General features: G+C 38.9%; 2 protein-coding genes across 4 annotated transcripts in view; one reads left to right on the top strand and one right to left on the bottom strand.

The window, feature by feature from the left end:
• Positions 1-14942, bottom strand: part of LOC134542617 (GMP synthase [glutamine-hydrolyzing]) — a 417842-nt gene that overhangs the window by 259086 nt on the left and 143814 nt on the right. The window lies entirely within an intron of this gene.
• LOC134542627 (uncharacterized protein CG7065-like) overlaps positions 1-14942 on the top strand; it is a 135484-nt gene that overhangs the window by 91340 nt on the left and 29202 nt on the right. For 2 of the 3 annotated variants that reach the window (XM_063387023.1, XM_063387025.1), the window contains 4 exons: positions 1618-1829; positions 4562-4626; positions 10693-10861; positions 12512-12615. In XM_063387023.1, the coding sequence (XP_063243093.1) occupies positions 1618-1829; positions 4562-4626; positions 10693-10861; positions 12512-12615 (550 nt within the window). The remainder of the gene's footprint in view (positions 1-1617; positions 1830-4561; positions 4627-10692; positions 10862-12511; positions 12616-14942) is intronic. The other variant, XM_063387024.1, reaches the window with a different exon arrangement.

Here is a 14942-nt window from a genome sequence, read left to right as displayed (position 1 = left end):
ATGTCAAAATTGACCACAATGCCGAAATATCATAACGCCGAATTTCAAAATTGACCACAACGCCGAAATATCATAACGCCGAATGTCAAAATTGACCACAACGCCGAAATAACAACTGAATGAATTTGTGTGTGTTTCTTAAATGTACCTTAACGCCGAAATACCACAATCAAACCTAACCTTACCTAACCTAACCTAACCTAACCTAACCTAACCTTTGTGGCAACCCTGTAATGACTTTTTTCGGCGTTGTGGTACACAGCAGTTTTCTAGCTGTCATCGTTGTGATCAATTCACTATTCAATTTCGGCGTTGCTTTGCGTCCTCGATTTTGTTAAAGGGATTAATAGTTTTCCAGATTAGTTTATGGGAACAACTAATAAACAGTGTCTAAATCAAAAGTTTGTCATAATATATGTAACCTATTTGTTTAGGGTATCCAGTAATGAGTAGGTTCAAGTAAAATTATTTAACTTAAATAATTTCAGATATATTTACGGTAACACACGCTTTTTTTTTTTTTTAGTTTTTAGCACCGCTTTTGTGTTTTTAAGTGAATTTTAGCACCGCTTTTGTGTTTTAAAGTGAATTTTAACACCGCTTGTGGTAATTTTTAATGACGAAATCTGACAATTTTATTTACCACTTTCAGGGGGCCCTACCAATAACAGGTCGAGTGGACAGTTTTCTTTAAATCAATTTCTGTACACTGGTTTTTGAATGATGCTGGTACCGAGCAAACGGAAATTCTAAAAACTATGTTTTTGATTTATAAATAATGTGTTTTTATAATGATTCAATGATATATGAACAAAAACCATTGCTCTATATAGAATCAGTTAACAATAAATACTTCCACATTTATATTAATTTGTTGATTACATTTTTAAAATTAATATCATAAACTAAAGAAAACAATAAAAAAATATTTACAGGCCACGTTGATGACATAATCTTCATTGGTGGGCATAATATCACCTTAATAATTAGGTATTAACATTTCAGAGACACAAAATAATTATACTGTTAATATACAAACTCTGTTTGTCTATTAACAGGAGAGATTAGTAAACCTGTTACGATAATTCATTACTCTATAGTTTACTAAATGCAATCATGTGACATGGCAAGCAGAAGGTAAACTTGCCTTGAAAGTGTCTCGCCTTTTTAAACAGAGCTCCTAGTGTTTTATGACACAGCGTAATGTGAACATGGTTGAACGGACACATGCATCAAAAAAGTATTTCTGCGTAGCAATAATAATTAATTTCGCCATCATAATTGGTCTCAAGTAAACAGACAGTGATGCACTGTCTAATAATTCATTGCATTGGAATTTAAAGATAAACTGTTGCTGTTTCCCTTGTCAATGCACAAAAATTTAAAAAAAAAATTTCCATGGGTGAAAAAGAGTACTACTTCCAATCAGTGACCGCACGTAAAATATTGCTCTAATTTATTAGTGTCATTACTTGAAAACCATTGCTTTGAGGTGCGGGTGTACGTAACTCTAATGTAGTCAGGCCGGCGGGCTGACGGGAGACAAGCACAGAGCTAACCGCCACGGCACGGGGATGCCAGCCACACAGTCGTCATGAGGAGCGTGCGGTGTCGCAGGGCATACACTACCCCACGGTGAGCCGGCGCATGGCGCGGGACCTGCCGCGCTCCAAGGAGGGGCGCAAGGCGGCGGCGGACGTCGTGCACAGGCTGTGCGTGAGGATCGAGGAGCAGCACGGACGCCTGCGTCCCGTGCCCGTCACCAGGGACCTGTTCGACCACCACAAGGACGAGCTCATCAAGCAGCTGGTCAGCTCCCGCCACCTCATGTGAGCTTGTTTACTCATTTGTCTCTTCAATAGTTGCACTTTGAAAAAAGTGAAGCATTACAGTGCAGAATAATGGTCAGGGAATTTCATTTGAGATTTTGTGTTGCCATCCTGTCTTTAAATTTGATTTGTTTCTGCTGTTATTTAGTGTGTCATTAGTTTTAGTGATTTATTATTTGCGATGATTTGTGCCGTGTGAAAGCAGGTAAGTTCTGCTGTCGTGCGATGCTCCTGTGATGGTTGGGATTTAACTGTCTGCCATAAAGGCTACTGTTGTTGTGTCTTGTGTGGGAAACTGGACCAGATGACCGCAGATTGTTGGGCGTGGTTGTGGTGCTCCCTGCGTGCCACACGGCTGCTTGTACAGGCACTGCACGATGTTTAGTCACATTATGCTGATTATAATGAAAGAAGTTCCTTCCGTGAAAAACATTAGCTGATTTCATTCTAATTTGGAAAATTTGCTTTTATTTAAGAAATATTTCTAATCTGTTTACTACAATAATAAATTAGGGATGGGGTGAATTTAATTTTTTTTCTCCAAAATCCAAGATTATACCTGCTGCACCCTTATCTGAGATTACCGAATTCGAACCCAGATATAGAAAAAAAGGTATAAAAGCTTATTTTTGTGAAATGGATCTTAATCTAAATAAAAATACTGTTAATACATTAACTAATAAATCAAGAGCTTAACATTAATAAACTATGTTTATTTTGCCAAAAAACTGTAAAATATTTAGCTCATCTACACATAATTATTTCTATAACCTTAAAAGAAATTAAACTAACAAACTAAGACAATTTTAAGTTGAATCTTGCAAATACATGGCAAGTAGTAAATAAAGCATCACACCAACTCCTACCATTTGGGGCCTAAATAGGGCATAAAATACACACTGTTTATGTTTCTAGGTGTTATGAAATAACTGAATTAAGTGTAAACAAATGGGTGGTAAAAAATTAACTAAACACTCTGTAAGATGTATTTTCATGCCATGATTATATCTTGCTAAAATGCAAAGTGTGAAGAACAAGAATAATAGTTAGTTCTTTCCTTGAATGATTTGTGTAATAGAGAAGATTATTTTTGGAGAAGGATGAGTTGGCAAATTTTGAGCCCAGCCCAGCCCAGCCCAGTCCAGACCAGTCCTTAAAATTCCATCTGAAACCAAGTAATTTCATAAATTTTAGAGAATAATTTAATGTTCATGGTGTTTGTCTTATTGTCCTATTAGCATCATACTAAAATTCATATATGTCTTCAACGAGAGAGACTTTTTTGTTAAGCGAATAAGTTGTAGTGTTGCAAACCCTTATCTTCTTAAATCTGTAAAACATTGACATAAATTATGGTTTTTGATCATTTTCAGTTCTTGGTTAGGTTTTCTGTTTCAATGTAAATCATGGCTGATTGAATATTTCAGAGGAAGTCATTGTTAGCAATGTGTTTTTTTTATTTTCTCTCTCTCTCTCTCTCTCATTAATTAATTTTATATTTCCCTCTCCTGCCTTCGCAGCACAGCAGACCTGGCAGTTGCGAGTTGTATTTATTAAAAACCTACATAGGTTAGTTATTTACACACATATTCAACCAAACAGTTCTATATTATTTTTTGTTTAACCCAAAATTCGCATATGGGTCGCAGTTTTTTTTTTACACTAATCAACATAAAATAGGCAATTCATCTGCCGGTAAATACGGTACATAGGACACAAACAATCAAATGTTGACATATCTGTATCTATGACTGAGCTAGCTCATAAACCAGCTGTAATGATCACCTGGAAAACACACATACCTTTTTTTCCATCACAGACTGGTAATTCAAAACAACAATAGTTTGTCTCTAATGTGGAGGCTGCACCTGTCTGAAACCCGAATACAAATGTTATGTTTAAAAATCCACCAAACAACTCAGCGCAAGGAGAAAACAAGTCTGTCAGTTTCCCAGCGAATAACAGTAATCTGACGGTTACAGAATGTGCCGAGCCATGTAAACTTGTTAGGAATTGACAAGAAGAAGCTACTAACGGTAATCCCAGTTAGGGAGGATACATACTAGTACTCTGAATGCTGAAAATAATGAAAGGTAAAACACATGTACATTGGTTTCAGGAGACAGTGATCGCGACTTCTTGAAGGCCGAACCAAATGATGATGTTACAAACGCTAAAGAAGCTTTGTGTCCAGAAATAACTTTATTTAGGTAACAGGGTAAGAGTTTCAGTACTATTGAGAAACTGTTTCAGAAAAACCAGGTTTAAACAAATTATACCAGGCTAAAATAGAATTCAAGGAAGGAGAACCGTTTCTTAGGAAATTGTACACCATACTGTCTTACACTGTGAGCAGATATATCTAGGATTCCGTTGAAGGAGATAACCAGGATATGGACGAACGCCATTACAACTTTTTTACTGGAGAAGGAGCACGAAATGCAGAGCTAGAAGAACATGAGAGAGTGGGGAACTACCTTGAAAAAATGGAGAAGGTAGCGAGAGTGATACTAAAGAATTCAATGGAAAACCTAATTTTTAAAAATGAACTATACAAAAAGTTGCATAATTTCACAAAACCCTGATTCAATAATCAGAAATCTTCATTTTGAATCCAATTTTCAAATTGAAACAGATGCTTGTGCAACGTATAGCGTTGCTAAGAAAAATTGACAGACGTGATTGTTTGAGTGCAAGTGCGACGTGACGGGACTGGTTGACTGGTGTTCCAGGGAGACTCCGGACTGCACGTTCGAAGATGTCCTTGAGAGTGTGCTGAGCCAGTTGACCTCTGAAGGTGAGTCTCGTCATCAGGACCTGCCGCTGATGGAGGCTCTGCTGGTGACATGATGCCGGTCGGCCTGGCTACAGTTTCATTCGCTCTACACAGCAGGGATGGAACAGATAAGGGATATAGTAATGTTTGAAAGCTTGTCTAAGAAAGCATTTACACATTTCCTAACTTTGCGTTTCTGTTGATTAAATAAGTTAATGGTAATTTGTTAAATAATGGATTTCAGCTTTCTAAAAATAAAAAATAATTTTTTTTTTTTTAGGGCATAGAGGGTAAAGCTAAGTTTTTGGGCAACATTTTACATGCACCTTATTTAGAAATACAGTAGAACCTCGCATATTCGACCATGACGGGACCAGGCCATGGTCGGATGTCGGGAGGAGCAAAAAAAAACGACTTTCTCAGATAGAAAAACAGCTATATCGTACTGTAATACAACTTTATTGTTAAGTATGTACTTATAAGAATGTTGCTGTATATATCAAACATTTACTGTTTTTAAATTAAATGAGATCAATAAAATCTAAGCATACCTTATTTAAAGATTTCAGTAATGGACTTTTGTTTTAATTTTTTCAATCTTGACTTTGCAGAAGTGTCCCTCCACTTTTTTGCCCACAATACGTCCATTGGGTTTGCATTTGGATGTTGCTCAATGTATTTCAGCGCAACTTCGAAGGCGTCCTTAGCAGCAGAATGACTCACTACGTTGTCACCGGTGGTTTCGTCTTCATCCGAGTCGATATCTTCTTCCACGGCTTTGTTCTGCACAACAGCGATAATTTCGTCGTCATTTAGTTCTTCATTGGTATCTTCCGAAACATCAGCTTCAAGAAACCACTCTTCTACATCATTCATCTGGAGATCATGCTGAAACACTTGTAAATTTTGTAATACTTCTGTGTTGTCTGTCTCAACTTGTGCTTCTGTCTCAGGTTCTTCTTGTTTCAATGATGGCCAAATCTTTTTCCAAGCCTTCTGAAGGGTAGTTTGATTAATTTCGTCCCAGGCTGCAGCAACGGTGTAGATTGCGTCTTTTATGTTGAAACTTTTCATCGCCTCAAAAAGGTTACCTCCTTCTTCTGTTTTGTCCAGCAGAGAGCCGACATATTTTCTTCTGTATCTTCTCTTTAACAACTCGATGACGCCCTGATCCATAGGTTGTATTAAAGGTGTAACATGGGGCGGTAAAAATAAAGCCTTGATGTTTCCTTAATTTTATTCACATTCAGAGGGGTGACTAGGAGCGTTATCTAACAGCAAAACAGCACGAGCAGGTAAGTTTTTAGACTTTAAATGTTTTTTTACTGCGGGGACAAATTCGCCAAAAAACCACTCCTTAAATAAATCGCCATCCATCCAAGCAGATGATTGATTCCGATAGAAAACTGGAAATGTTGCCATGTTTAGATTTTTGAATGCTCTTGGTTTCTTAGATTTTCCTATGACGAACAGCGGCATTTTGTGGCTTCCCGTGGCATTGCTACAAGTTGCAATTGTGAGCCTGTCTTTAGCCAGCTTTGTTCCTAACACAGGTTTATTTTTAGCAGCTAGAGTGGTTTTTGGAAGCATTTTGTAATTTAGGCCTGTTTAATCTACATTGTACACTTGTTCGGGTACAAGTTTCTGTTCTGTGACCAACTTCTCAAATGTTGCTACAAATTCTGTAGCAGCATTATCATCAGCTGAGAGTTTTCCCCCCGCAATAATAAGATGTCGTATGCCATGATGCAACTTCCATTTATGTAGCCACCCTTCGCTAGCGCTAAATTTTTCTAGATCACCTCCCAGCTTTTCATGCAATTTTATGGCTTTTTCCTTTACGATGGGGCCTGACAATGGTATTCCCTTGCGCCTTTCCTGACAAAACCAAACCCATAATGCTTCATCGACAAGTTCAAGTTTTGGTTTTTTCAACATTTTTCTACTTTTTAAGGCATCTTCTGTCTCAACTGTTGTTGAGTACGTTTCCAGATCTTTACGGGTTTTTTTCCAATCTTTTATCGTAGTCACCCCTACACCCAACTCAGAAGCTAATTTAATAACAGACTCTCCATGGTCCAATCGTTGTAAAATCTCAAGTTTTTGTTGCAGAGAAACACTAACACGTTTACATTTTTGAGTTGCCATTGTCACACACGTAATCACTACGTATTGCACACTTTAAATTCTGTAGTCGTGAATAAATAATGAGGAAAAAAACAAACAGTATTGACGTTAACAAACACAGAACTGTACAAGATTATAGTCGGAGCACATTACACATCAAGATTCACGGCTGAACTGACAGTTTTTGATACGAAAACAAAGCATATCGTAGATGAGTCCCTCCTTCAAGCCTAACAGGCTCACCAACCGGAAGCGCGTGTGAATCACCGACAGTCGGACACTAGGTCGGATATCGGGAGGAGTCGGTTGTGGGAAGGTCGGATATGCGAGGTTCTACTGTTGTTAGGACCGAAACTTTGGACAGAAAATCATATTGTGCTGGAATGTCTTGGGTGAGTTCTACTGTATCTAATTGCTCTCGGTTTAGTTCTGTACCATAAGAGTTCTCCTGTAGCTAAACGAATAAGGTACCATTTATATCGTTAGATGTTGATTATATAAACATATACAGTCAAACCTCTATCTATCGTTTTTCAGGGGACCAACAAAAAAATTCAGTAGATGCGGACATTCAATAGATGTGGACTTCACTCTAAGAATTTTTAAAAAATATTTCAACCTCAAAATTAGTGTCAGAAATATATCAGTTACTTATCATTAAAGTTAATCAGTTGAAAAATAAATAAAAATGGAAGTATTTTACTTAATTCAATTTACACTTCCAAAAAAAAACATACGCACAATAAATTTACATGGAAATTAAAGTCTTTTTCAATATCCTGAAGTCTGAAATATGTTTACTCATGTCATCAAATGTAGAGCTGTACTGAAGAAGCCGATTATGCCAATATTTAGTTGAATCGGCATTTCTGCCGACTTCCGATACGCTTGTTAATTTTGGGCCGATATTGCTGAAAAACGAGAGAGCCTGCCATAACCTAAAAATCCACGATTACCCTTTTCACTTTTCGTAGTAGTACTGCATTCTTTCAGATCGCATTATTTCTTCGCAACATGTGCCAAACGTACATATAAAAATTTAACATCCTTTTTTTCAATAATGTTCTTTAATTTTAATGTCATAAATAAATACATTACCGTCACGGTAAATATACATCTCGGTTGTTACGGTAACTGTAGTGCAAATGTCGTAGCTATTGTGCTTCTGCAGTAATTATGGTATCGACAAAGAATCTTTAGATCTTTTTATGGTAATTATTTTAGGATAACAATTGGGTTTGTACTGTAGTTATGGTACATCATCCATATTTCTTCGTAAGTTGTTGTTCATTTGTCTTTTCTTCATATTTACGTGCTCCATTACTTGGCTGCAGATTTAAGGTGATTTTTACTACTGTATACTATCGTTACTGTTTTTATGACGGTTTCTTTCTAAGAAATGGTTATTTCTGCAAAATCTTTATGGTTAAACGATCATCTATTATAATTTATAGTGACGGGACCACATATTTTGTACGATCAATGTGGACAAAACGATAATTCGAACATCGGTACAAGCGGACTTTTTAAACCTTAGTTGTATGGCAATTTTGCCGGGACCGTAGAAAGTATACGATAAAAACGGACAATCGACACATGCGAGTTCGATAGATAGAGGTTTGACTGTATAGCCCTTGGGAAATCAAAAATAAAACAATTACAGATAATTGATGTACGGGCTCAGAATGAAATATCTCGGGTGAAGGCTGTTCGCACGTCACACGCACATCAGTGGCAAGAGGTAGTGACAGGGGGGTGGAGGGGACATGGTGCTCTCGGAAGGGTCGTAGTCTCTGAACAACTTCTTGTTCGGCTGCTGTTTGAACATTTACATGCTTGCAGTTTCCAACCACTCAAATTTATAATGTACTGTAATTACAGTCAAACCACTCTGAAACGACCCCTCTCTGTTCCCAGGAATAGCGTCGTAATAGAGGGGGGGTCGTAATAATTGTTTCCGAAATTTTCATTTCATTTCAACCCCTTTCACCCCCCCCCCCCCCCCTCCCAAACCGCTACTCGCTAACCAGCCGTACAATGGCAGGATGCTGTCACTCACAATGCTAGATGGCTTTGCTTTAAACCCACTTCAACCTTCATGACAAGTCCGTCGCCCTACAGGCCACCTCTAAAGAAAATATGTGTTAGTTTACATTTACGTTTTCTGCTTTCCGTAGTTAAATACACTAGAACCCCGATGTCACGAACCCCGGATTTAACGAAGCAGTGATTTTACGAATACATTCTCGGGAACTGTCAAAAAATTGGACATTTTGACCAAAATGTGAAAATCAGGAAAAAAATTTTAAAATAATGAAATGAAAGATCATTAAAATCTGTTAATTTTAACACGCAGTGTATTTTTGTGTCGGCTTTAATACTTCCAATAATGTTCATGTAAGAATAACAGAAAAATAATGGGATATTTCCTTTAAAAATATGGCAGCTGTAGGTTCTGCAATGCGAGTGGGCGCACACGAAGCTCGCCCGGCTGGCTGGCGGCAGCGGCTTCATGACGCATAAGCTCACCCCTCCCTCCCCTCGTTCACATTCTTCAAGGCTAGCTCATCCCTCCCAGACACACAAACCATCTAGTGTCCTCCCTGATAACACCCCAACTTCGCTCCCCTTTGAAAAACCTTCAGTGAGAAAATGCTCATTTCACCCTCTCTTCTCCAGTAAAATTGGGCTATTATGAATGGGGTACTAAAGCGGCGAGGGAGGGGTCAAAATATGTCACTTTTCACACCAAGTTCGAGTTACGTCATCTCTGGCAAGGAATTTACAAGCTTTCATACTTAAATATAAATGTATTTTAATAGCAAGGGTATTATGAAAAGGAATATACCGAATAAAATGAAGCTGCTGTCACCAAACAAAGCATAAAACGGCCCAATGCGTGGTCGCTTCGTTATTGCTTGCGCGAGAGGTGAGACGTGGAATGTTAGAAGAAAGATAAATGCGGGGGAGGCAGACGGCAGCCAGTGTGTTTCCTGCGTGGGCAATAAGTGGCCTAGCCTTTTTTTTATGCTGGGTGAAGCGATCTTTTTCTATCAACCCGCGGTAAAAGATAATTGCTTGAGCTGTCAAAATAAACATCGCTGCGGCAGTTAAAACAAGTCGAGGCGGGCGTGCATCCAGTCGGTCGCTGTGTATTGTCAACCGATAGTAATCCAAATCAAGAGAAATCCAGCAGGTAGCTTTGCCTTAACTGCGTACCACACTAGACACTCGCAAAAAGCTAAACGTAAACACGTTGCCACATAAACCTTTATCTGCACCCTGCCGGCAAAGGGACGTGGAATGGGGGTTGTCAAGCGCTGACAGCGGTCGACAGGAAGTGGTATCTATTTTTAGATATGCGCTGCTACGGTAGTACAGCACTCGGCAAGAGAAACGCAGTAACACACTGCTCACCACAAGAAACTTATTTTCTGTCCTATTTTCTTCGGATTTTCGGCAATTTTTCACGGTTCCTCAAAATCGGGTTGTAATGGAGAGGTGGTCGCAATAAATGGGGTCGCAACAAAAAGGTTTTACTGTACTAAGGGAATTATGATTTTTTTTTATTTAATCTCAATTTTTTTCAATGTTCAAAAATCCTTTCAAACAAATGTGTTGGTACTATGTACTCTAAGGAGGTATAATGACTCCAAACAGATGCAATATTTTTCAAATCAAGGGAGTAACAGTGATTTTTCTGCTTTTTCACTTTATACCTTAATGGTCTTCTTTTGCCCATAAACAAACTGAAATTTTTTTCTTTCTTTATATTTCATGTACCAGTCTGGAAGTTAGTTGTGCAAAATGATGGCCGTTATTGTGTATCACTTATTATGGAAATGCTAACTGCACACAAGCGCACACACTGAGTGGACAGTGGGTTTGGGATGTGGGGTACTGTGGTACGACTGCAGTGGGGCTCGAGCAGGTGGAAGGTGTCGGTGGGCGTGTTGGCAGCAGCTGCAACCAGTGCAGAGAAGGAGGAAGCAGCAGCCAGCAGCTCCGGCGAGCTGGCGGCGGAGCCACAGAAACTAGAGGCCGCCGTGAAGACGGAGGCGGAGAAACTCAAGGAACAGTCGGGAACCAAGGTTCCCGCTCCAACGTCAGTTCCAGGGGAAGATAAAAGGTGTGCTGATGTTTCACAGCAAACATTTTGTTGCATGTAGAATGACCTAATTAGCGATGTAGTTGTTTTATTTGCAAGTCAAGTCAGGTTCAACTTGTCAAGTTGACTCAAGTTCCTTTTTCTTTTCTTTTTAAACCTGGTATTTACTTTATATGTATGTATGTTTACCTTAATTACATCTAGTTTTATGTTTAGGTTTGGTTTAGTTTTCACCCCACACTCCGGCACACAACATGGCATGGTCTTGTTCGGTACCGGTCCTACGCTGTACAGTGTGTTAGAACGTGATCTACTAGGTGTTCCTGCCGCTATGTCTGAGTTTCCGTGGCTGCCGAGGATGCCAAAGACAGCACCGGTGCGAGAGGCGAGATATGTGATACATTCTAAAAATAGATACGCCGGATAGGGAAGCCCCCACACCAAATCCAAATGTCATAGAAAGAAGTAAGAAACGTGCAAGTTACAGCATTTTTTTTCTAATCAACCTGCTGAACGCTTCCTGTAACAAAGTTAAGTTACATATGATTAAGATGATCCATTAAGTTTTCCGACTCACGAGAAGTTTATGATCGCTGACAGTAAGTACGTTGCCGTTCCTTCCAAAATATATATAAAAAAAAAAAACCAGCTGATGCAGCCTGCGGCAACGATGGCACCGCGTAGCACTCTCCAGGGTTTGACAACGACCGTGTGGGTCGCGTCCCTACTCCCGTGCACGGAGCTACACCGACAACCCATATTCACAGCTGTTCCGTCGTCTGTCAATGCCCGCAAACTACTGTAGTCGCCAGAGTCCAAACAGTCTCTCCCCTGCATACGTCACACTCCCGTGACGTCATCCACCTCCCTCTGCTAATTCCCCTCTTTCATACGTGGACAAGTCCATTAACAGAGTTAAATGGCCGCACGGAAAACCAAAGTCTTTGATTAATTTCACCTGAGACTTTTGAGTTAACATTAAAATTAAACATAATTAAACATTAAACATAACAACATGAGACACCAGAAGTGTCTCAATGTCTGCTAACCAAAAAAATACGGAAAATGTATGAGAATAATTTCCTGTAAGGGTTTGAACTGTAATTTATGAGAAATTCTATGCTACGGCCAAAGTTTACAATTTCAAAGAGTCATGCTCAAGAAAAGTTGTAGCTGTTAATGATTTTTCACCGAGGCATGCACTATGCTGTTCCATCTCTGTTGTGGCTCTGACGGCTTGCTGGCGCTAGAGATTTAAAAAAATATCATCAGATTCAAGGAAGAATTTTGTTACTTATTTCATTGGTATATGGAGTAATATTATGACATTGAAGTTAGATCACAAAGTTTTCTTGGCAAGTACATAACTAACTTTGGTGTATGTGTTTGTTCAATCAGTGTTTAGTTTGTTTGAGAATTCTATCAAACTGATTAATGCATCTTTTTATTTTGTTTAATTCATTTTGAATACACGCCATGTATGAGAAATCTTTTTGATGAACCGTGGCAATAAAGATATAAAATGAGCACTGAATCTCGTGACAGGAACCTGCTACGTGTTAGAGCCAGCGGATGTGATACTTGCTGGCAGCTCGGGCCAAGGCCTTGTTCTGTTCCTCGGGAGGTTTGTCGAGCATTGCTTATTGTATTTGGTTTGTGTTTGGTTTACAGCAATGGTAATTTAAACAAGAAGTCAACTATGAACAGAAGTCGAATGAAGATGCGGGATGAAGACAAGGCAGAAGAAATTAAATTGAAGTTTGGTGACAGTGACAGTAAGTTATTTCACTGTCTTGATAATAATAGTTGTTAGCCACTCCTCTTCTAGCTGCTCATCTATTAGAGCCTGCTTCATGTTCATGCAATACGCAGAACCCCACTTTGCAATCATTATATTAAGCTGATCTCATCTTACAATTGTGTGGATTTGGTCAAAAATAACGCTAAACATTTATATTAATAAAAAATTTGAAAATAAACCTGAAGGTTGCTATTGCGGACAGGCATAAAATAATGCACATACACATACATGTACATAATAGACATAGAATTTGTGAATGCTACTGCAGGGGCCAGCTCGTACCATAGGTGTGTAAAATCCGCATTCACATAAAAATATTATTTGGTGAACCACCATTATAAACATGATTATGCCCATCCACTTCCAAGCAAGGAATTTACAATGGGGACAGGTGAGTTGACGTCCTTTCTTATGGAAGGAGTTGGACTCGTAGCCCAATCACAGAGCACCTTTATAACTCTAATCAATTGTAACATACTTTACAATTTGAAAACTTCCCATGATTAATTGTGATTTCCATCTAACTCAAATTTGTTGTTGTTGTTGTTGTTGTTTTATAATGTACAGACTCATTGCATCAGCCTGCTTCCAGATAGATAGCAGTGGCAAATAATACCTTTAAAAATATCTGAGGCCTTGTTAAAAGTTAACCATCAGGTAAAAGATAAGTACAAATAACGTTCATCAGCTTTGCCAAACTAAAAAAAGAAAATTACTAGAAATACTAAAAGCACAAATTACTGTAAAACATATTGTAAACACATTGCTAAACCATGATTTCTTCTTAACCATATAATTAGCTGTTATTTAATTATACCAATTATACATGCATTTAATTTGATATAAAGGATTCTTAGTGTTTTATATAAGTGTTAAAGCAGTACATAATGTAAACAGTATCTCTTCGATACAGGGCCCATGTGGCTAGACTGAGTGCAGCAGGGGCTGGCGCCCTCCTCATTGGCATCATTCATTCCTTTATTCTCTTTGCCAACTTCAATACGTGTCTGTGTTCATGTTTAAGTAACAAATCATCTATTTCATGATTTATAACAGTAACTAACATGAATTTTGTGAATGTTTCTTAATTGAGTTATTGAGAAACATCAGCGCCGTCCATATTTGCTTTGATGTTACAACTCCGCCAAGTTTTGACACTTGTTACAGACTCTCTATTTTAAGGTTTGTACAGTAAAACCTTTTTGTTGCGACCCCATTTATTGCGACCACCTCTCTCTTACAACCCGATTTCGAGGAACCGTGAAAAATTGCTGAAAATCCGAAGAAAATCGGACAGAAAATAAGTTTCTTGTGATGAGTAGTGTGTTACTGCGTTTCTCTTGCCGAGTGCTGTACTTCCGTAGCAGCGCATATCTAAAAATAGATACCACTTCCTGTCGACCGCTGTCAGCGCTTGACAACCCCCATTCCCCATCCCTCTGCCGGCAGGGTGCAGATAAAGGTTTTTGTGGCAACGTGTTTACGACCTCTGTCAGCGCTTAAGCCAGCCCCACACGACACCCATTTCCTTAAGTGAATTCACGTCACGCGAGTTCGGCTATGCTAGCCGGCTGGTTGTTATTTTCGTTCAAAACGTGGCGAAGGAACTTGTGTGGATCAGGTAGAAAACATTCGGCTATAAACGAAAGATATAAGAACAATGCTATCCTGAAATGCTGTGACGTGTTTTTGGAGTAGATAATCACAGCGACAGACCGACAGGATGCGCTCCCGCCCTTGCAGTCAGCTATGTTTATTTTGACAGCTCAAGCAATTATCTTTTCCACGACCCTTCACAGCGTAAAAAAAAGAAAAAAGAAAAAAAATACGTTCGAATGCAGATGGAAAAGTAACTATGCAGTAAAATAAATATATTTATGGCCCTGCTAAATTTTTCTATTCAATAAAATTCGAGGTATTAATGATTTTTCAGCAGAAACTGCTGTGTGACTAATAAACAAATTGTATCATAACTTAAACTTATAAAGTATTTATTAACAGCGATGGACAGTCGTATAAGCCCATAAAAATATTTATTTTACCAAGAATGGACCATACAACCTGGCTTTTGCCGCACGCAGTGTGTGATGGGAGGAGGATGCTGGCCGGATGAGTTTCTTACGCTCTCGCAGAAGCTACCACAGCGGCTTTTCGTGCGGGCGGGTCAGATAACATGACAGCTGAGACGGCTTTTCGTGCGATAATGGACGTGCCGAGCTCGGCTAGACACTGCAGCGTGGACAGTCTAGAGGGGTGATATCTATTTTTAGCCGTCTTTTTGTATGCCTGCCTGCTTACAGT

The sequence above is a fragment of the Bacillus rossius genome (genome assembly GCF_032445375.1).
Source record: "Bacillus rossius redtenbacheri isolate Brsri chromosome 9 unlocalized genomic scaffold, Brsri_v3 Brsri_v3_scf9_1, whole genome shotgun sequence".
Classification (NCBI taxonomy): domain Eukaryota; kingdom Metazoa; phylum Arthropoda; class Insecta; order Phasmatodea; family Bacillidae; genus Bacillus; species Bacillus rossius.
The sequence above is the reverse complement of the archived record's forward strand: the minus strand, read 5'-3'. Positions and strand labels throughout refer to the sequence as shown.